This window comes from Phalacrocorax aristotelis, chromosome 2 (genome assembly GCF_949628215.1).
Source record: "Phalacrocorax aristotelis chromosome 2, bGulAri2.1, whole genome shotgun sequence".
Lineage (NCBI taxonomy): Eukaryota > Metazoa > Chordata > Aves > Suliformes > Phalacrocoracidae > Phalacrocorax > Phalacrocorax aristotelis.
In genome coordinates this window covers 28,112,531-28,136,215 of record NC_134277.1, presented here as the reverse complement: position 1 = coordinate 28,136,215, position 23,685 = coordinate 28,112,531, and the positions used below count along the sequence as shown (strand labels likewise).

The window sequence follows — 23,685 nt, the reverse complement described above, 5'->3', positions numbered from 1 at the left end:
TGTTTTGATTTTGTTGAAATTTTCTGTATAGTAATATACTTTACATGTAGAAGTAGATTTCCTCATTACTAGAAATAAGCCAACTTATGAAACATTTCCAACTGAAGCAGTACTGAAACTTGAACTTTGTAAATTACTACTGGTTATGTTGTTATAATCCTGCATATGTATTTGTTTAGGTTTGTATGGTGGGGAGAGTTTTACATTCTGGTCATGATTAGCTTCAGTAACATAAGAATCTTTCATAGTTTTCTTTATTTTGCAGTCTTTTTTAAAAAACCAACCCTGTGCTACTGTCGCTCTTGTAAAATAACATTGTTTGAGAACCTTTATTTCAAGATTTTTCTTAGTCTTGTAACAGTCGCCTTTCTCTTTTCTTCTTTTACTGTCTCTACTCTAGGCTGCTGGAGGTACCACTTCCCATCAGGTCAGCTTTTCCTATTTTAATGGATTTAATTCTCTCCTTAACAACATGGAGCTCATTAGAAAGATCTACAGTACTCTGGCTGGAAATAGAAAAGATGTGGAAGTCACTAAGGGTTGGTAGAAATGTTTGCAGCCTGGAAGTTTCCTTGGGTGTTTGGTTGGGGCGGGTGGAGGGAAAGACCTCATCTGTATGCTTTTAAATCAACAGGAGGGGGAGAAAGCCCACCTCATTAGCGTTCCTTGGTACGCCACTCAGTTTTGTACACTCCTGTTGGAGTCCACCCTCCAGGTTTTTCATTTTGTTTCAATCAGAAAAAGGTCCTAGTAAACTGGGGGTGGGGGCAGGGTGAGGAAAGTATGTAAAGATATTTAAAAGTTTAAAAAACTTCCTAGGAGTCCTGCCAAATTGGCAGCCTATTAAAGTGACCTTCAAGGGTAGTTGAAGAATTCCATAAACTTGTATTGGCGGCACAGTAAGCTGATCTACAAGCTTGGAACAAGATGTTATCTGCTATATCTAACCACTTTTATAGAGAATTCCCTGTGCAACGCCAAAGTTTCATTACTGTGGCCTACTGGGACTATGCATGAAAAGTTCCACATCTCTTGACTCCTGGGGTTTTTTTCTGTTTGCTTTTTATTTTTTTTTTCCTTCTGACCCGCAACTGATTGATACCGTATGTCAAATATCCTAAATCCTGCGGATAGCGCTAAGCTTTAAGACCAGAGAGTTGTACTTATTTGCATGAAGGATAAACCATTTAAAACATAATTTATGTAGTGGCAGGAACACTTTTGCGGTGGGTCACTTTTACTCCCCTTCTCCCTGCCCCACCAGCATCTTCTACTTAATGCAAAAATGTAAAGCAGCTCTGGGGTGCTCTGGATTATTTGTTCTGGTTTAATTAGTTTTTCTTTTCTGTATCTTCTATTCTGTTGCAGAGGAGTTTGTTCTGGCAGCTCAGAAATTTGGTCAGGTTACACCCATGGAAGTTGACATCTTGTTTCAGTTAGCAGATCTGTATGAGCCACGGGGGTAAGTGGAGAATTATCTATCCTCCTCTCTTTCTTGTCCTCCTCTCTCCCTCTTGGAAGGAGTGGGAAGGTGGTGTTGGGGAACAGGAGGTTAGTGTAGTGGTCACGTGCAGATGACTTCTTGTGACCTGAAAACCCATGTCTAAGCAGACGCTAAGGCTGAATTGATTTCCTCAGGCGCATGACGTTAGCTGATATTGAAAGAATTGCTCCTCTGGAGGAAGGGACGTTGCCCTACAACCTGGCCGAGGCTCAGAGGCAGGTAAGAACAGAAGCCAGTATGATCCTATTATCCGTTTACAGTGCCAAGTAAATAGATAGCCAGCCTCCTTCTGTGTTGTCAGTTAAGTTGCTTTTCTCTTGTGTTCTGTAATATCTGTGACAAATACCTTCTTGTTATAATTTATTTTTAACCTGTGTCATGTGCTCCATCTCTCTTCTCTGTGCCCTTTTCTCTTGGGCTGCATGTTGACAGGTTAAATGTAATTTACTTTGGAAAGATAAAACGTATGAGTGTCATCCAGCCATTCAGTAAATATTAGGTATATACATACCTAATTAAGGTGTTTCTGTTATGTGATTCTATTGCTCTCTGTTCTTTTTAATGAGGAAGGAGGACTTCCTGCTTCGAATATGAATGGTAATTTCAGCATCTAGCCTATTAAATGGCAGCCCTTTTTCCGAACACACGTGTGTTCCTGTCTTCAGAGTATTCTCTGCTTTGTTTTATGCTCTGCTGAATATGAAAATAGGAGAGATTATGTTTAGTCTACCATCACAGTTTCAGTAGAAGCATTAATATTCTCTGCATTTCCAAAAACTAAAGGACTTTTCAGTGGTATAACACAAAATGAACTTTTGTTGCGTTTGAGGCAAAAAGAAATAGGAGCGTTCTTTAAATGCCAAACCTGCTGATTTTTTAGCTTTTGTATTATTTTAGCATATCTTATATTTTTATTTACACAAGTTTCTATACAGATAGATTAAAAACTAACCCTCTGTTTCTGTTTCTCTCTTTCTCTGTCTCTATTTTAAGGCAGTCTTAACTTTGTGTCTTGTGAGACTAAAGGTTTTTTTGTTGGTTTTTTTTTCCTGCTCTGGGTCTGTGCGGAGACGCCAGTTTGACCACAATGAGTTGATGCAGGCTACATTTTTAGGACTACCAGGCCATAAGCCAGGCCTCTGTGTGTGTGTGTACACATGCATCTCCTTTGCTTCTCTTTCTTCTTCTCCTCCTTCCCCTACATGTGAACACCCCCACCACCACTCCAGGACAGTATCTAGGGTGGCGGTTTTCTGTTTGTTTGAGAAGTGACTAAGTGTTGACTATGCTGGGATGAATTCAAATGAGTTGGCTCCCAAAAGCTCACTATCTATTCCTAGAAGACTCCTCAAGGAGTTAAAAGCATTTGCATTGGACTGAATATCAAGTAACGCAAGTTACAATAGGTGGCAGTAAAATGTAGCCAAAAATGTGATGGTGAAAGTGGCAGCTTCTTCAATTTTTACTTTGGGACCGCTGTCTTTGTATGATTTATGCCATTTTAAGAGGCTAGGACATATGAACCTGCTTATATCTTACCAATTCTTCTGCATGTATGTCCTACCTTTTCACTTTTCCATCCAATTCCTTTTTAATGTGAGCTGCTTGATGCTGAGACTGAAAAGATTTTCAGCTACATTGATACCTTCAATTTATTTTCTGCTGAACTCCAGCTACATTGGAATATTAGCTAAATCCTAAACACATTTTCAGGAAAAAATACATCTTTTTTTTTTTCCCCCTTTACTTGTGGCATATTTATTTTGCCCTTTTACTTGTGGTATCCTAGAAAAAAAAAGTATTGAAAAAGTGTTAGGAAGTATGTAAGACTTAATGCCCCTACAGAACATCTGTCTTCTGAATTCTTTTCTTTCATTTGATAGCAATTTTGAATCTGGAACACTTCTGAATTTTACTTTTCATTGCGTTCAATTAGCACTCATGGACTGTGAGGAAAACGAAAATGTGGGAGTGCTTTATGAAACCTTCTTTTCCTTTAGCTAATATGTGTGAACAATGATTGCATGGTTGTTTTGATAGTCTGAGAACTAATAGGTGTATCTGCTTTTGGCGAAAGTAGAAAGAAATTCCAAACCGGAGTTGCTCTTAGCTGTAGAAAATTAATTACTTAAGACGCAGTATGTGTGCCCTCATAAGCACATTTGGACCATTGATTTTGGAGTTGTATAATTTTGTTGTAGTATCACTCTTTCTTTTCTTTGCTATTCCAATCTGAAGAGGCTACATTATATGGCACTTAGAAATCAGTGGAAAAGAAATAATAATTGAAAACAAAATCCTCAGTGTATTGTGGGATTTTCCTCAGGTATCTTTATATCTGTCTGATCATGAGATGTTCTCTCGTGAAATATGGTGTTCTGATTATTTCTCTTGTCTTTCCTTTTGTTTTAAATCCTGCCTTGACAGAAAGCTCCAGGCGATGTGTCTCGACCTGTTCTCATCCAGATTGCAGAATCAGCGTACAGGTTTGCCCTTGGATCAGTTGCTGGAGGTTAGTCATGGCTGAGCAAAGGAATATTTATCTTCACTGTTTGGGTTTTTTCTTCTTTTCTTCTGCCCTTTTTCCCTTTCTGCCTTTCATTTAAGTGTGGAAGGCTTCTCAGTCGTTCCTTTGAAGCCGTGTCTAAGGAGTGGGATGACTGTAAGATAGAAAAGGGGAAGAGGTCGTCTGGTCTATGAGAGTTTTGGAATTTATGAGCCATTGGAGTTTGCAGGTGGTGTTGCTATCTGATTTGTCACCAAACCAGTTTCAGAAGAATCAGATTAATAATGAGGTAGGGCCAAGAAGTGCTTTTGGTTAAAACTGTGGGAGGTAGTTTAATGTATTCAGAGTATATTGTGGAGAAGAATGATAAAACTGGTATTTGAGATATAAATGTGGAAGATGACAGTTGCAGTCAAACACTGCAAATGCAAAACCATGTTTTCTTAACAGCTTGATTTTTATTTGCAGCTGTTGGAGCCACTGCAGTCTATCCAATTGATTTGGTAAAAACTCGAATGCAAAACCAGCGCTCTACAGGCTCTTTTGTGGGAGAACTTATGTATAAAAACAGCTTTGATTGCTTCAAAAAAGTGCTACGTTATGAAGGTTTCTTTGGGCTTTATAGAGGTAAGTTTAAAAGGTGGTATATACTAATTTTAAGATACTAATAAGACTTCAGTGAAACTCTAGATTTTTAAGCCTATTTTGCTAAGACTTCAATTTTGCCTGGTTTGTGCTTTTGCTTCTGTTCTGCTACAGGTGAAGTTTGAAACTTTTTGATAATTAAAACCTTATTGTAATGAGAACATTTCTGTAGGACCTTTCTGTCCTTTCCTTCCTCATCTACAACAGGGCAGCAATAGCAATTTCCTACAGCAAAAATATACTGTTAGTCAAGTTTTCATTTCCTTAGCGATCCTTAGTACGAAGAAAATTTCGTACTGCTTAGTAGAAGTTAGATCATCTGATTTTACTTTTTTGTTTCAGCATTCTTTCTTACCTGTTTTCTCTCTATTTAAAAACATAAAAACACAGACAAAAATATGGTACCTTGTTTATTTACCAGATCTCCTGTTGTGATATCTTTTGTGACAAGAAGGTTTCTCCGAACAAGTGGCATATGCTTCACTAATCATTGGGAATAGTCATCCTTACCAAGTTTTATGTATACCTCATCTTAGCTTGTCACTGTTGAGTCAGCCAGAGAGATTAGCTGGGTTTCGACCCACTTAGCTTTATATACATAACCAATACACCCAAGTTACCAAGTTAGCTGTTCCAGGCTCCCTTTGTAGTCAATGGAGAAAGCTCCAAAAGCTCATTTACTCTGTTGAGGATGTAAATCATCCTCACTTTGGGTATCTTAGGTAAGTGCCCGCAGTTAGATGATGGCGCTTTTTTGTTATTTTGTCCTTCTCCCTGTTATGGCACCAATGGTGTAAGTTCAGGTAATGCAGAAGTAGTCATAAAAAATCATGAACTGTGTGAGACTGCAGTTGTTCTCTGTCAGAGAGGTAAAGCAAATTATATTTCTGATATCCCGATTATTAAGATCTCTTATCCTCCTCTGCCATATTCATTGGGGAGGATTTGAAACTTGTGTTACATATTTCATTTTTAGCTGGCTGGCTTAGAAACTTTTTTGTAACTTTTGAAAATAAAAATATTGTAATGACAGAAATTAATTGCTAGAAGCAGTTGAGTCAGGAATGAAGGATGGAGGATTTCAGTAAAATATTGTTATGATCTGGGAAAGCTCCAGCTTCCTGAAAAAAAAACTTAACAGTTTACAAGACAATGTGTGAAACAACATTAAAAGTAAGTGGTGTGATACATGTGTGCTCCTTAACATATGACCTGAGTTACTGGAGGTTGGCTCAGTAGCTGCTCTGCAAAATGCAGACTTTGTAATTATTCCAGCACAGTTGGAGGTGGGAAGGCTCTGATATTATTGACTGAGTTTAAAGTAATTTTTTGAGTTGGCCTAGTAATCTAATAAAGAGTATTGACGTGATTTCTATTTTGTAAGGATTTATACCAATCAGAATCATAAAAACTCCCAGTTATTGGCTGAAAAACAAAATGTATTCCCTGCAAATATATGTCTGCTTCTTCCAGAATACCATAAGAATAAATATGCAGAATTCCACTATTATCTGTTTGTGTCTCACTGAAACACAGTGATTTTTTTCACCTGGAAAAATAAACCTCAGAAATGTCATAAATGTGTATTCTTAACTCCATTTGCTTGTTGTGTTTTTGGAGTAATTTTTTCATTGCCAAATTTGGGGAACTTCAGGAACCTTCATCAGTATAGGTTGTCTTCCCATTCCCCATCCCCTTTACTACCTTTCATTCTTCCTAGGAGTACTGAATAGCGAAATCTCAGACAGTTTGGTGGAGCTGAACTTCTAAACCCAGGGCAATAATCTCATTTCTGGATTATATAGTAGAAATTGTGTGATGGCAAAGAACACCATCATTTCAGAGGCAAATTGAGACCTGCATTTCTACAGATTCTCTTCTTAAAGGGCACCCTGATTTAACTTCTCTTTTTAAAGAGTCAAATAGAGAAAACTCCTTTAAAATGTGAAGCTTCTTTGTGCAGTTTTGTAAACTTGGACCATTGCTTGATTTCGAAGGAGATCACGTCAGAGAAGGTTGAGCAACTGAGTGCAGAATGAAGGTTTCACGTTAAGCTTGAGAGGACAAGAACATTTGAAAGGGACATTTTATAGATTAGTATATTCACCCAATTTAATGCAGTAAAGTTATAGCAAGAATCACCTCACTCTAGTCTTAAATACTACACTAGGTAAGACAGACTACAGAGTACCTTACCGTTTGCTGCTCTTTGGTAACTGGTATTCTTTCTCACACTTTGATGGGGTCAGAGTTAAATAAACATGGCTTTTTTCTCCCACTAGAGGAGGGAGTTGTCATTGGTAGAGTTCTCCTGCTTAGCTGAATAGTGATGCAAAACCTTTTAAAAAAATTATAGTAAAAACGTTTGGAGCAGTGGTTTCTTCATCATGCTGCACTGCAAGAAAGCAAGCAGGAATTATAAACTCTACTCTGAACTCAGCCATTTCAGATGATATTTTTAATGCAAGGCACCTATTTCCATCCAGTGAAGCGAACTGATTTTCCTTTTTTGTATCATTATTTTATTCCAAACTTCAAAAGGGCAAAACCACCATGTTCTAAACCACCATCTCATATAAGGATAAATTACACCATCTTGTGGATATAAAGAGAGCGCTAAATTTTGTTTAATGTGAATTTGGTTCAAAGAATAATCGCTGTTTCCACTGAGAAGATACTTTGATTAAAAAAAAAACGCAAACATGATATAAAGCTCTGTAGAACCTTTATAACATGCGTTATTCGAATGCTGTGTTGTTAGATTCTTTTTTTTTTTTTAAGATTGTACATCTGAGATAAATTTTTAATCTGTCTCTTTCTCAGCATGGCTAAAGAGAATACCCATCTCATATACCTATAATTTACTGTTGTGTCTACATTTATACCTGAAATACTTATTTAGAAACTCCCAGGTATTTATATATATGCAATTACAAGAAAATTTTGGAAGCTGTGATTTGTCAACATCTCTTTCAACTGATGAGGTCCCCTGCATTTCTTCATATTTTAATCAGAAGTCCACCTAATGAGTCACAGAGTGCTTCACAGTCTTAAGCAGTACATGTAATAGAGATTATTTCACCTCTACTTCATAGAAATTCTGTGGGAAATTTAAGTACCAGAGATAAAATGTAGCTTGTGAAAAATTTCAGTAGCCATGCTGTTAATGCCACTTCTAGAGGATGAAAGCACCAGGAAATGCTGTGGAAGACTCTGTTATCTGTGATCGTTAACTGTTAAGGAACTTGTTGGTTTTATTCCTTGTGATGGTGCTTCTAGCACTGCAGTGACTCCAGATGCATTCTAATCTTAGATTTTAATCATCCAAATTCATTATTACTGGTGGACTCCCATGCTAATGATGCAAGACCACGACAGAAGGTTTTCTCCAGAAGTATGCAATGAAGTACCATTTTTGTAGAATAGAAGTACAAGCCTATTCCTATCCCAAAGTTCTGTCAAAGCACAAAATCTTCAAGAAATACCCCATTTCCAGGATGAAGGAGCTGTGCTTGAATGGCAGCTGGTGATTAATTGCCCAATTTATTGTGTGAATCGTGTAGTAGAAAAATTTGGCAGTATTTTGTTACCACCTTTCTCTCAGATGTCCAAATGGTTTCAAATATTTTACTTAGACTGAGCAACATCTTCAGTCAGTCGGTTTTTCTAATATGAAGGGAAAAGCCACATCTGTTACACAGTGTGAAACTGAAGTTTCACTGTTAGATGTCTGAAAAAAGTCTTTGGCCAAATAAGATTTGATGCCATCACCGCAGCTGGGCTGGATGAGCTATTGCATGTATATTCACAATGTATTTAGACTGCTTTCAGAAAGTAACTTGTATGATGTCACAGACTCTGAATGAAGCACTTGGTGCTCTCTTTTGCATATACCTTCACCATCCCATAGAGTCCTAACACAATAGTGTGTGAAATATGAAGTGACACGTGGTAATTGCTACTGAAGAGCCTTGGATATATAAAAATGGGTTGAATAACGTTTGCTGTGTACCACACTAGCAGGATGCTCATGTGAGAAGTGTTATTCTGTGATGTTATGAGGCGTACATTTTTAAGAGAGTCAGACATTATTAGGCCTGTCCTACATCTGTGCATTTGTCATATTGCTGATCTGCTAATGCATAGTAACACTGAAAAATTCCCAGCACGTCAGAATAACACCAACAGAAGAATGACATTATCATATGTGTCCCTTGATGTGCTTGCTTTCTTCCAAAACTCATCATCTTTACCATGTTCAGAAAACTTTTCAACAATGTTTCAGGGCTCTCATCAAAAGGATAAAGAAAAGGTAGTTTAGTTTTGATAGTCATAAGTATAGAATGCACAGGTATATAAGTACGAGAGCAAACGAAGAATCCCTCTACCTTCCCAAGCTGCTGGAGACAGTAGGCCTAGCTGGCATCTGGCAAGGCTATAAAATGTACTATTAAAATTAATGCAACCTCTTTTAGAATACTGTATGCTATCTTGCAGTAGACATACATGGCAGTATCTGTAATTAAACTTAAAAAGCCCTTTTATACTATAAAATCATAGGTGAAGTAGAGAGAGAAAAAGAAAAATGCTCTGGGTTTTTGGTCGTTCAGTTGGGTTTTGGGGTTTTTTTTTGGTGGTGAGGTATTTTGTTTTTTGTAACTTCTACCTATTCTATTTAATCTTTCTTTTCTACATTGACATTTTATGGAAAGTTTTGAGTCGTAACAGTCCCATTCAGATTTGAGTGCAAAAGGAATGGACCAGATGGGAAAAAATAACTTGTGCCAAGATAAACATGTTTTCCCTGCAATTGTACAAGAGCCTTTGCAAATGCAAAGTCTTAGGGACTGAAAAATGAAAAATGGTAAAAAGGCCATCTTCAGATCAGTTTAGTGGAAATGAACTTGATTTGTCCTGCTTATGTTGCTTCCAAAACTGGATGTTCGTACTGATCTCCAACTGGACTATTTTTATAATTTTATATCTTGATATTTTAGAATGTCTTCTTCTGTAATTTACTTGATACAATATAACTTCAAAGTCATGTTATATATAGCTTAGATCTAGTAATATACGTACATGTGATTTTAAAATTAATGATCTCAAGGTGGTTCTTTGGGAATTACATATCTGCTTATAGACCTGCTCTAGTTCTGCTGGATTAGGTGTAGGATCAGATAGTGTGCTTGTAAAGTAAATGGTTTTTCTAATCAATAATGGTACCAGTTTATTAGCTGTAATGTCCATACAAAGCCACACATGTCTATAGTAAGATGTAACTATGCATAGCAGTTACAAAGATAATTTTGTGTGTATAAGGCTAAAACTGAAAAATCCTATTCATTGTATATGCTTGTATTTTCTTCATAGTGCTGCAGAAAATGTAACATTTAATTACACAATTCTGACTGTCTTAATGGCTTAATTGAAGTCTGGATTCAAGTCACCTGTGCAATTAGAACTGTTTAAGAAATTCAAATTTTGAAATTTAACTTACTCTGCAGAATCTTTTTTTCTTTAGTAACTGTATATGAACATAGCATTACTGTATTCTTTTGTTTGAATATTCAGCCATGTGATCATAATTCAACACAGTTGTCTTGGGGAAATGTTGTGTGTGGATGTACATCAGCTGTATATGCAATTAATTACCCTTTTTTGACACCTGAAAAACAAAAATACTAATACAGGTACAAAAGTTTGAAGGCATTAGTGTATAAATATGGCTGGCCCTCCTGCTACCACAAGCCAAATGGTGCTATTCGCCAATGTCATTTCCTTATTTAGAGCATCAGTAGTAACCAGTAAGGCTGATGGGTGGTAGGAGGATGGAAGAATACACTAATCCAGTGAAAGTACATCTTTCTCTTTGTTATTCTGACATTTAGCTCTTTGGGAAGATGCTTTTTGGCAAGTTAGTTCTTAGAAGTGAAATCTTAATTGTTGTCTTTTTCTCCAAAAATAAAACCATGGAGAAGTGAAAATGTCAGGCTTTGTAGAAAGTACCCAAAGGTATTGTCTGAGCTACTAAAACAAAGGGGGTCTGCACCAGGAACTCTAGCCAAGGTGATTTTCTTACACTTCTGAATGGTGTCCTAATTTTGCTATGCTGATGAACACTTGCAACACCATTCTAGCCCCAGGCTTAATTGGTAAGCTTTGGGTATTTTTAGGTTGTATCCAAAAGTTTACAAAATATAAACTGTTCACTTCAAGCAAGTGAAGCTGGCAGTCAGAGATTCCCATTTCCAGTTCTGTAGCGCATCACTTCTAACAAAATAAAATAGTAAATTCCATACCTGGGAAGAAAGCAGCATAACTTCCTTTGTTCTAAGAACTGGTGAGTTAGCTGGGCAGAGAGCTCAAGAATGCAGCCATACATGTTTGAATGTTTTGCACTATTTTGATTCTTATCCCCTAGGGTCCTGCCATCTAATGCCATTGTTTTTTGCCAGAAAAGGATACTGTGATCATGATTTCTGAAGTAGATATATTGTGTAGCTCACAAAATTAAATAGAAAGTCTTAATTTTTGTGTGAAGATGCAGAAAATAAATGTTAGTTTAGGACAGAATACTGAAACATAGTTGGCAAACCTGTATTAGTGTTTAAGCGTCAAGTGAGCTAGTATCACGGATTTAAAAAAGCTAAAGAAACAAATACGTATAGGCAGTGGTAGCACTTGAAGTGGTAGCACAAAGTTTGTTCTCAAAATGGAATGTTTAAGTACTCTCATTAAATATAATAACACAAAATTGCTGTAAAAATTGCCCGTTTCTAGGTGGTGATCTCTACATACATTTGTTGATTTGTTTAGTTAATACCAAGTTACTCGATGCATTGAATTCTTTATTTCCATGTTACAGGTCTGTTACCACAGCTATTAGGAGTAGCACCAGAGAAGGCCATAAAACTTACTGTAAGTTTGCAAATGGAATGCTTTCACATTTCTCCACATTGTAAAGTCCATCTAATTAAAATTACCGCATTAAGGATTTGTATCCTTATTGTGTCAGCAACATGGTAGAGTGTATTCCATCATTTTTGCTTGTTACTAACTTAATTACAAAAAGCACAATGCAGCTGTTTATATGTGACTTGTGAACGTGACAAGTGGCATAGAAGCTTCATGCAGATACATATATGTATATTTTAAGAATCTTATTGAAAACTTATTTTTGGACTCGCTTCAAACGGTAACAAGCTTATCCAACTTGTTCAGCTCCTCTGACTGTTTGTAAGTAGTGCAGGCCTTTGGTTTCGCTTCTTAGCAAAAATGAGTAATTATTAATTGGACTTGGAGGGCTTTTGTTTTTTGTGTCTCCACATGGTTCCTGTATGTTTAACTCTAGCGCAACAGGAGATAATATGAGCATGTAGTGAAGTGTTGGTAAGAAAGGAACTTGTTTGCATGCATTTTTTTCCTAAATGTTTTACGTGTGTAATTTTGTTATTTCTTGAATGATTTTAAGGCACTGAAGAATTTCTCGCTGTAACCCAATCTTAATGTATTGGTTATTCACCAATAAGCTAGTATTCATAAAGGCTAGTAATATGCATTTTGAAAAAAGAAAGGTACTTAATGCTGTTAATTGAATTACTATTGTGTTAAAACTTACTATTGAACACTGATATTAATTTGAAATTGTATTGAAATTTGTAAATGTTGCAAGCATTTCTAAAATCTTAAATTATTTTATCATTAATTTTTTGATAATTATTTTAATTATCAATTGTAATCTTTTTTCAATAATAAATAATTGAATTATGCTTCAAATCTTTGTTAGAAAGAAAAATATAGTCAGCTTTGCAATATTTCATATAAAATCTAAGATTTGTTTGATATCTGTTAGCTTGGTAGTCTCATGGATGTATTGGCATTTTCAGTTGCACAGAATTTAATTTATCAGCTTTCATAACTGTTTGTTTTTTAAGGTTAATGATTTTGTGAGAGATAAGTTTATGACTAAAGATGGCTCTGTCCCACTGGCTGCAGAAATTCTTGCTGGTGGCTGTGTAAGTACCTTTAATTTCCTTTGTATGAGATTCATGAAAGTGCTGTGTGTTAGAGTAACTATGTGGACTAAGGCTTCTGTTTAACCACAGATCCGGTTCAAGAGCAGACTCTCCTAGAGCATCTCAGTTCTTTCCTAGATAGGCCAGCCGTTCTTGATGAAAGGGTAAATGTTTCTGTGCATCGTGCCTTTTAACTGCGCTGTATAATTCCCACAATTTAGAGTTTGTTTCCTTAATAAAGAATGGGTTTTTATTCATGTTGGCTGTAGCTTGTGGCCTGAAGAGGATTCATGCTAACCTTTCCAGAAGTTAATAATTAGTTACTACTTTGTGGCACCCACTCTGCCACGTCACTTCTTTCCTGATGTGTTATTGCGCCCACTAATATTCACTTTTTGCAGTGATACTGGCTTTTTGAAATGGCAAAAACTACTCATGCTTCTTTGAGTTCATAGCAGACGTAGGCTGTGTAATGTTAACTCAGTACATAATGCATTCCTGAATGTAGGCTGTACTTAAAACCCACTAAGTTTTTAAGAGTGTTTTGCTTGCACAAAGTAGTATCTTAATGAACAACTGGCATATTACTGGGTAAATGGTAATACTTCGCGGTTTGGTCTAGTTCTGTCTGTTCATATTACAGCCTACTTTATCTGGTGTATTGATTTTGTTCAAGCAAATGTAAATACTTTAGGTAAAATGAATAGTTGTTCAAAGACCAGTGCGCTTTACAGATAAAGAACACGGTTTATTTAAACTGGCTTTGATCACTGGGGCAGAGCAATGTTGGTATATTTTCAGTGTATCTTTGTTTCTGCTGTCATAAGATGGATGAGGTCACATTTTCAAGCAGCTTCTACCAGTGTCGAAAACTACAGTGAGGAGCAACTTAAAAACAAACGCTTGTGTCTTAACCTCAGTAGGTGCGGAGATTAGTGCTGTATGTGCTTGCAGAGAGCGTACTACGATTATCTGAGCCTCAGGGTGCAGTGGCTCAGTTGCATTACAGGCTGAGAAGCCCTGGCTTTCTGTAATTCTCAGGAGATGGGGCAGGATTTGGCTGCTGTCTCACTGCTCCTTCTGTTTGATCACTGACCTGTTGTAGACTGCCAGGTAGGATCCCCTTGTTCTGTAACTTTAGGAGCATTCAGAGGAGGAAAAAAAGCGGGGGGGGGAGGGGGAGGAAGAGGAATGTAGGTCTCTAAAGCCCTAAATAAAAAGCATGCTGTAAATGAAGGAAAAATGCAATAAAATGCTTGCAGAGTAAAAAGTATTTGCCCCTTACACTAATAAAACGTCTTATGAACATAGCAGCCATAGAGAATTCAGCAAAATTTTCATTTAAAATGTCATTTGATCTAGAGTTTTTATTTTTACAGACTGCTGTGAATTTTTTAATGCGGTACAAAAAGCACTCTTTACAGAGACCCGTCATTCATGAGAATGCTGCAGCAAGCTTTATGCCAGTAGTTCCTTTGTAAACTAAGGACCTGCTTTAAGAGATAGGTGGCTTGAGACAAACTTTAAACGTGCTGTAAATGATGGCTTGTCCTATTTGGTATTTGAAATATATATTAACAATGAGATGCTGCACAAAGTTGTAGCAGTAGACGTGCAGTGGCAGAATGCCCTGAGTTTTCTTTTAACTGGAGTGCTCCACTTAAGGGCATAGTCTAGTGCCAGGTAGATAGGTTGGAACTTGTCTTTTCTGCAGGTGGTCTTTGGGGTTTATTTGTAATTTTAAACCCAATTCAGACTAGCAGCAGAGGCTCTCATTACATGTGATGCCTAGTTTTTTGGGGTGAATGTTTCTTTCATGATGTAAATATATGCATAAAATATGAGATGCCAAAGGCAAGCTTTTTCCTATAGCTTTAAGCATTGTATTGGCCCAACTTTTTGTCCCCGATTAAGCCAACGTGAAACCTCTGGTTTCACCGTGGAGACAGTAAGGACAATGTTGAGTACTTCTGAAAATTTACAGTCTCGGATTTTTACCTCATTTCACATGTAGTAATCGCTTATGTGGGAGGCAAGAAGACAGGAGTGCATGATGTGTTAGAGTCTAAAAAGGGGCAGCCAACTAAGATGAATTTTATAAAAAACACCTGCCCTACCACCTTTCCACTCTCTGCATCTAGTTCTCAGCTGTGATTGTGTTACAAACACAGATGTTAAATTTTCCTCCTTGTGCGCTTCTGTTTCCTTGCAGTGTATTTGCTGCTTATGCAAGGGCTGTGTACTCGGATGCATGCTAGATTTTAAGGTTTTAAATACCAGCCCTGTGCAAACAGTATAGCATTAATACCTAAGAAAGGGAGGATGGAACAGATACTTGGATGGTTTGAGTTGCTCAGTAACACAAAGGGTTTTGAAGGGGTCAGTATCACCTGGGTAGCTCCACTCTGCTGTTTGCCCAACCATTGCCAGGCCTTGACTTTTAAGTCCCCAAGGAGTTCACTTTGCATCATAATTACTGAGAATTAGTACACATGGCTGACTCTTGCACTTGTAACTAAAGTCAATTGTTTCATTGAACAAGTCTTTTTCTGTTTTGTAAACTGTTTTCTCTCCTTCAAAAAAAAAAAAAGAAGAAAAGAAGAAAATAGATCTTTTACCTCATGACCTCGTGGCACTTAGTTCAGTTAACAGCCTGTTTCATAGCTTCTTATTATGTGAAGATGAAAGTGATAGGTTTGTTGAGATTTATTTTTTCTGAGACCCCCAAGAATATAATTAAAAGTATAACCTTTGTATTTTTTATGCAGAATGTTAAAGAGGATTCTTATATAAATTGCTAACTCAAAATTTCCATCTCCCGTGTTTGTAAGAAATTTTCCTAGTGACTGTGCTATTTGCTACCCATAAAAATACATGTAACTTCCAGATTTGCACAATGCCTGATACCCACCATGAACTCTGGTCTCTGCTGTGCATTTAGGACTCTCATCACTCATGAGAATCCTATAAAGCCCTTATCATTGCTAGACTAGTAAAAAGCTTCAGTTCCAAGACTGTATGATACTGTAGAGCTAGGATCTGCGGAGCATCTAAACCACAAATCTGACTTAACCTGCTCAAATGAAAAAGTGCACAAATATGCTAGGTTTGAGTTCTGCTAATGTTCTAAGTTACCTTCAGGGATTCTTTGAAAAAAGGATGATCTTGGGTAAGCTGTAAGTACAACTTCAAATCTTTTTTTTACAGTGGCAATAACCTTGCACGTTTCTGTAAGCTTTTTTCATGGTCTTTCAATTTATTTTATATTTTAAATAAAAAATAATCACTAGTCATACCGAGTTTAGCTGCTTGCTTCTTTTAAACTTGATTCTCTTAAAAGCTTCTGTTAAAAATAACCTGATTTTTTTAACAGAGCACTGGTCATTATTTTTATTTTTGAGTTATATTAACCAAACGAAAACTCTATTCGTAAAAGTGACATAAATATTATTTTGGGGGTCTTGATGTGTTGCCTTTAACACTAAGCTTGTAGGTGAGACAGTTATGTTGCTAAGTTCCTTAAATAAAGCAGCTCCACATTTAACTGAAAAATTTACGTCGTGTGTCCGGAAGTAACAGGCAGAGAGATGCAAAGATGCAAAATAAAGAGTGATCATAAAATACATACAAACAATTAAGAAAAACAGAAGATTTTTTAATAGCATGCCTAAAAAGAAATAGCTATTTAATACATGTTGTCTTGTCTACTTATAGTAATACAATTATATAGGTAAATCGGAGGCTTAATGTTCAGCAAGAAAAGGGGAAAACATTTTGCTTTATTAACCTTTCCCTCTGCTCTCCCTTCTCTTTCCAAACACACAGTCTTTTCCTTCCCAGCTGCTCAGTATGTGCTCACTATTAGCCAGTTTAAATCACGTAGCACAGTGCAATTACAGACCCCATACAGATCTGCTTTTATTTAAGTTGTCAAGACAATTTTAGGCATATTTCTAGAGACTTTATAGTAATCATAATGAAGTTAAAACATATTGGACCTGCTTGGACAACCTCAACTCTGCTATTGAACATAAAAATTAGATACGGTTAAGATGGGCGTTCATCTAGAAAATACAAAATCCTGTCCAGATTTAATTTTTATAAAGGAATATGATGTGAAATTCCAAACAAATTGTGCTAAATAACCAATCCAGTGCAAATAGTTTTATTAAGCTACTTGAAAACATTTATTTTATGTTTCAGAGAGTAATAAAATAAGTCCACGTCTGAGCTGCATTTTCTCTGTTGCATTGCAGAAAAGGTAGAGGGTGGATGGACTGCAATTCCCACGCTTCTTAGATATCTTACTTGCAAAAATTCAGACATTTCTAAGTTGTAGGCTAAAGGAGACTGAAGGTGTCATTCTTGCTTTCCTTATTCAGAAACCGAAATCTGATAAAATTCTACCCTATTTGGCAAGGAAGGCTGACCTATGAGTAAGGGTAAAATGAAACTGAGCATTATGTATGCTGGGGAAAAAAAAAATCTCTGCATGTGTATCTGAAAAAAAATGAACAACTGCTATCACACAGGAAAGTTTTGGTATAGTTTATTGGGATAGTTAAGTAACGATGATCTTCTTGATGATTGCTCTTACTAGCTTTGAAAGCAAATGGCATACATGTGTTGAACTCTTAACAGATTTATTCTGAGAGGTCTATTCTCCCTGTAGTCAGGGAATGTAACTTCCATTACTTTCCAGGGGAGTTCTACCTGCATGTGTAAAAGCCCAACATTCATATTTCTTGTTTAAGGAAAGGTTCAGAAGCTCCTGAAACATTTTTTTTTCTTGATTAAATTTAAAGCTATTTTCTTTTTACATAAAATTGATGTTGTTAAATAAATTACTTAGATTTAAAGTCTATTTAATTAATATAATGTAAGAGATATACTATAATTAATTAGGTATTTTTAAAGTATAGTTTTCTCCTCTGAACCACTGTAATTGTAGTTATTTTCATCATACTGAAAAGAATTTAAGCTAATTGTAAACTTTTGGTACAACCTTCCCAGCTAGATCTGGACTTAAATTTATCTTCACCTTTGCAAACCCATTGTGTTTCAACACTGCTCTGTTATAATTGTCTCCGATTAATTTTCAGCTTTAAGATATTTAAAATCTATTAAATAGATTTAAGCCTTATAATGAAGTTTGGGAGGGCAACACACAGTAACATGATAGCCCGTCCAAGAGGTTGTACCAAAGGGTGGGGAAGTTCCTGGTGTAGAGTTCCTTCTTTTCTTTGACCTCATCCCACATTTCCTTGCAGGTTTGGATGTTTTAAAAAAGTTTGCAGAAATTTTCACCCCGTCAAACCTGTTTAAACTGGCCTTTCCTTAAAGCAGTGAGGAGTTATGCAGAACACGATTTCACTATATTTTGAATTTTTCTGTTGGATTAGTTAAGTTAATTTTAATTTTTCCCAGAGATTTTTCCCCAGGGATATTTCCCATGACAAATTAGAACTGCTTTCCCATTTCGCTTCCCCTTTCCTCTTCCCTTCTCCCCTAAAAAAAAAAAAGGGGAGGGATTTTTTTTCAAACTGTAAAGGAGGGATGGATAGGTTTAGGTTGTCATGTTTCTGATTGCAGAACAGAACAATTCTGAACTCTTAAAAAGCCCAATTTTTTGCAACAAACATACTTAATATTCTTCCCATTTGAAATGTATTAAGTTTTTACTATTGTATTAGAAATAATGACTGCAAAATTTTATACGAACATACATTACAGCTTAAAACATGTAATTGTTTTGACAATTATATTTTATTACACATCCCTTTCTCCTGTTACTACTTCTTTTACAGGCAGTAAAATATTTTAGTGTTTACCAGTGCAGGTTAAAAAAAAAAACAAACCAAAACCAAACCCTCAAACTGAAATCAGGAATTAAAATCTAGCTTTCTGTGAGAAAAAGGAAGATATTTATAATGTCACAGTAATTTATGATGTGACCAAGAAATAATGGGTCACAGTTTTAATACAGCTACCATGCCGTAAGACTTGAAAGGTCTGTAAATCATTAAATGATTCTACAACTAGTCAAAATAGACAAGTGGAGCAGACCAAGCCAAATGTTAACATCTTTGACAGGTCTCTAACTTAATTGTTTTTATAATGCCAATCAAGTAGGCTCCACTTTGATTTTTTGGCTAGGCTTCTGAGAACTGAATTACCTATAACATGGAAAATATCAAATCCACAATTTTAATTTTTTTCCCACTGCAGACTTGGTCAGTGCTTGCAAACAAACCATACTCCTGTTTGTTTTGGTTTAGCCAGGTCATTAATAACCTATTGTAGGGAAATCATCACGACTTGTATCCGAGTCTTGGAAATCTGTCTGAAGCAGTAGCAGGAATGTACTTCTGTTCAGACTAATTGCAATTCTATTTATGAGTGCTTTTACGTGAGTGTTTGAAGGAGCTTGCTTTACATTTTATGTACATTTGGACATTAACAAGACTCTGTGATTCTAGCAGTGTTCGCTGTTTGAGCTGCCCAAAGCAAAACCTTAGCCAGACCAGAGAAGTCTGCCCTCCGAAGACAAGAAAGATTAGCTGGAGAAAAACACGGTTCTGCCTGAGCAGCATGAAAGCTGTTTCTGTGCTAGCCTGGGCAGGGTAGTGAAAAGCAGATGATTGAGGGCTGGGGAAATCTCGTGATCTGAAGAAAAGGTATTTACTATATGAACCCCCATTGCTAAATAGCATTATCAGGATCCTGTTTAGATAGGACCACAGACAAGAGGACACAAAATAGCATGAGATGGCTTGTCTGGATTTTTGAAGCCTGGCTTTACTGGGAAAAAAGGTAACATAGAACCAAGCTTTTGAGAACCCAGTGTGCTTTGCCCTTGACATACATAGCACCATGTAATTAAGGTTGTCACCTTTGAGATGTATAAGAAAAACAGTCACTTCGGACAGATGTCTGTTACTTGGTAGCTCTTCTGGTAACAGACAAGTCCAGAGTGAAATCATCTTTGCAGCAACTCAACACAATTCATCTGATCCTCTTGGGATCTTTTGCCATACAAACTCCAAGACTTTTAGAGGTAGTTTGAAGCACTGCAGTGGCACTCCATAAATCCGGCTTCTAAGCCTTGTTCTGTGGTAGAATTAGTATGTGATTTTGTGGTAAATCATTTAATAGTTCTATGCCTTAGTTCTTCTTTATTATACAACGAGGATGGTAATTCTTCCATTCATGCATCCCTTGAGTGCGTATTTAATTTAGATATTTTTTTTGTGATGGGGAAAAATCTCTATTTGTATCTGTACAATGCTCAGCACTTTAGGAACCTTGACTTTAATTAGGATTAATGGATGCTAGCAAATGCACAGGAAAACAAGCTGTGTATGGACCTGGCAAGGAGTAAGGGCCTGGGACAGTGTATGATATCCAGTATAACTGAATGTGATAAACAGTTGACTAAAAATTTTGGAACTTGCACCTGCTTGTCTTTTTTTTTTTTTAATTGAATGAGTAACCAAAACATTGTAGATTATTTCTTTTGCAGAGGTTGATTTTGGATAATTATATAATATGCTGCTTATGTATTTTAATGGTTTCCATTAATTGCCATAATTGCTATCCCGGGGTGATATTGTTGGGAAATATTAACACTCTAATAGCAGTAGTGATCCTTTCTTCATCCACGAAACCTTAAGAAGTGATACGTGACAAGTTGTATGGGGTGCAGAAGAAAGATCTATGCTGACCCTAAATGCATATAGTTGAGAACAGGAAAAAGGCTATGATTTGAAGTAGGTAATAAGGTTAATTAGAGGCACAAGAACAGCTGATGGTCAGTAGTAATGAAAGGAAAAGAGTCTAGTACTTTCTTCTGGGATGGAAAACAGAATTAGCTTCCTGAATTACAAGCTGTATTCTCTTCAGAACCTACACTGCAGCTTTCAAATGGAGATGTGAATGCCTTAGGAGAGTTGGGTCTGGTGTGCTCATTTCTTATCTAATCTTATAAAGGCACAAAATGCTGTTACATTAAAAAGAACAGGAATTTCTTGTCTTAGTGTAATGATGGGGGTGAAAATCTGTTTATTTTCCAGTAAGGTTTGTTACAAGGTGATTTGAACACATGAAGAAGTAGAAAACATTCTAACTTCTTACACTGGAGTGTTGTTAAGTGGTTGTTATTAAATTCATTTTTTTTCTCTATAGAGTGGGGTTGTTTTTCCCCTTGGACAGAAAAAAATACCTCAACTATTTCTACTTCTCCCTTCTATTCAGTAAAGTAGGAAAGTAGAAGGAGGCATGTGATAGACAATACTGTATTACTGTACAAGACTATACTGCCATCGAGAGGTGTTTGTTGCGTGATATCATTACCAAGTGCAGTGTTAAAGAACAAATGCAAAAATGAAAAAACCCAGCTTGTTTTTAAAAATTCACATGTATGCAGATGCATAGCTAGCTGCTTTTGTGTTAAAGCACACTGAACATTTTATATGCACGCAGATTTCTAGCTATGTGTGTATGAAGAGTTCTTGGATGACAGAGGTATTTCCCTTTTATTTTCTTGCATTACATCAAACAAGACCATAAGTGCTTGTGATTAGGTCAAATGTTAAATTCTTTCAGAATAATATGGGCCCTTCGTGGGCCCTTACAGATAATAATCTATGCGGTACTTCTAGGTATCTATTCCTATAAATAACTCAAAATTGCAGGTTTTATTTTAATCACATGCTAATAACTGAAAAGTAATAGATTTGCTTTTACAGTCAGATTATTTCTTTAAAAAAAGATTGGAAGAGGTGGTAAGGAATTCAGAGTTGTGTTCAAGTTTGTAACTTCAATATAGAAAAAAATGGTGTTACTGGGAACTGTCTATATTAAACAATTGATAAAGTTTATTTTTGTGACACTTAGTGGAGAAATCATTACGCTTGAGCAACCTGAGCTTAAACTTTTTTTATTCCAGCCAAAAAAGATAGTTTTCAAATTCTGACCTTTGGGAGCATATTTAAAAATTTTAAAATGAGATAACACTTTCAGCTGTAAAAGTTAGCAAACCAGAAGACAATGTTCTTCAGCTTTTGGCCAGAAAGAATGAATGGGTGGGGTGATACGAGGTGCTGATGATGTTTTGTCTGTTTTTTCCATAATAGTTTGTACAAGCACCTTGAAGAGACTGGGAAAAAAAATAGATTAATGAGATTTCTTTCATTGCATTCACTCTGCAAAAACTCAGAAGGGACAGAAGCCATGCTATTGTGATTCAAGCTACTCTTTTGGAGATCAGGATATCTGGAGACTCTTAGAAGTTGTGTATGTTTGAGCTAGGGGGACGCACACGCTGGGCATACAATTAACCTCTTTACCTCAAATCCTCTTTTTGTAAAACTCGAGTCATTGTACTTTCCTCACAGGAGCCATGGGATGAAATGCCATTAATATTTATGAGACACTTGCATACTATGATGATGAATAACACAATAGGAGTTACCAGTACTAGACAAGCAAGAAATCATTTCATTAGAGAGTACAGTAGCCATCTCCAGTTTGCTTCCCCCTCATTTTGAGAGTAAGGAGCTGCAGTTACCAGCATAGATGGTTAAATAACAGGGCGATAAAAGCTCCCCACCAGGCAACTGCACTTGTTACCGCTAGAACTGCCTCTACACTGGTTGATAAACCAGCCTTCCTCTCCATTGCAAAGCAGGCAGGTGGTAGAATCCCTCCTACCGAGACCCTCTGTCTGGTATTGTCTGGCTCTGAAAGCAAATAATTGCTTTCAGTTATTCACCATTTGATTTTTGGAGTATATCTTTGATCAAATTTAGAGGATGACAAAGGTTGTTCAGGGAGTTCTGGGCTAGTACCTAGACAGTTTTGTGGAAGGATTTCCGTGGAAATTTCCAGTGTCTTTCTTCAGACCTCCTTTGTGGGCAGCAAAACCTGTAGTCTTTTTAGTAATGCCTGATGCATGCAGGTCTCAGTGTTTTAAAAATTTGAATGCAGCAAGCTTGGTTGTATGAGGTGGGTAAATAATAGCATCCCCATTTTTTCAAATAGCAAGCTGAAGAAGAGGAAGTCTTGGGTGATTTACCCAAAGCCGCAAACATCTAACGCTGCAAGTGTCAACACAGCCAGGTTGGACATGCAGACATAAACACTTATATGTGCTAACACCTGAAGTATTTCCCATTCATTTGAATTCAGAAATTATTTGCCTTTATTCTCCTTTGAAATCAGATGTATGTTTCTATTGCCTTTCTTTAAATATGGCATTCACTTATAAACATTTTTATAGATTTTTAAATTGCTCAGTGCTTTGGTGCATTAATAATAATAATAAATTAAACTTCATTTTGTTGTCATCTTTTAAATTTTAATATGGCTTTCCTATAGTGAAAATTGAACACTTCCCATGGAGTCATGGCACAATGAAATGCAAGAATATCATACTGAGAGAAAGTAGTTTATTTGTGCTAACATAGATCAGTTGGTATGAGTTTGTAAGTGGTGTGTTTTAGAGGATGGTTGTGGTATAGCAAACTTGCAAATGATCATTATCACCTGCAATTGGGATTTTGTCCTTTTAGGAAGAAAATACATGTGATGGCATGTGGGAACACTTAATATTTGTAATACATAGAGCAAAATGTTTATTACATAGGGATTTGTAATTCGCCATAAAGACCTTTCCAGGATTTTTTTTAATATTGAAACTTTGCAAGATGAGTAGACAAGTTAAAAAAACTCAATTTTTTGTTTCGAATGCTTACTTACTTAATATGTTTCAGTTTAAGTGCAAAACTGAAGTCAGCATATGTGCCAAATAATTTATCAGTCTAATTTCTGATGGCAACAAGAATAGCAGTTTTATATGTACCAGGATTCTGGTTTGGTAAAAGCAGTTAAATTAAATTATGCCAATTTGAAAGTCAAAACCAGTTGAGTTACACAAGAGCATGCATTTTCTGGTCAAAATAGGAAACATTTGGGATATTTTGGGGGTTATGTAAAGACTTTAATTTGTAACCACA

The 23,685-nt window shown here is 36.4% G+C and overlaps 1 protein-coding gene across 3 annotated transcripts in view; it reads left to right on the top strand.

Moving 5' to 3' along the window:
* Positions 1-23,685, top strand: part of SLC25A13 (solute carrier family 25 member 13) — a 100,743-nt gene that overhangs the window by 58,936 nt on the left and 18,122 nt on the right. For all 3 annotated transcript variants that reach the window (XM_075082886.1, XM_075082885.1, XM_075082884.1), the window contains 7 exons: positions 401-539; positions 1,369-1,462; positions 1,639-1,723; positions 3,932-4,016; positions 4,479-4,637; positions 11,521-11,573; positions 12,590-12,670. In XM_075082886.1, the coding sequence (XP_074938987.1) occupies positions 401-539; positions 1,369-1,462; positions 1,639-1,723; positions 3,932-4,016; positions 4,479-4,637; positions 11,521-11,573; positions 12,590-12,670 (696 nt within the window). The remainder of the gene's footprint in view (positions 1-400; positions 540-1,368; positions 1,463-1,638; positions 1,724-3,931; positions 4,017-4,478; positions 4,638-11,520; positions 11,574-12,589; positions 12,671-23,685) is intronic.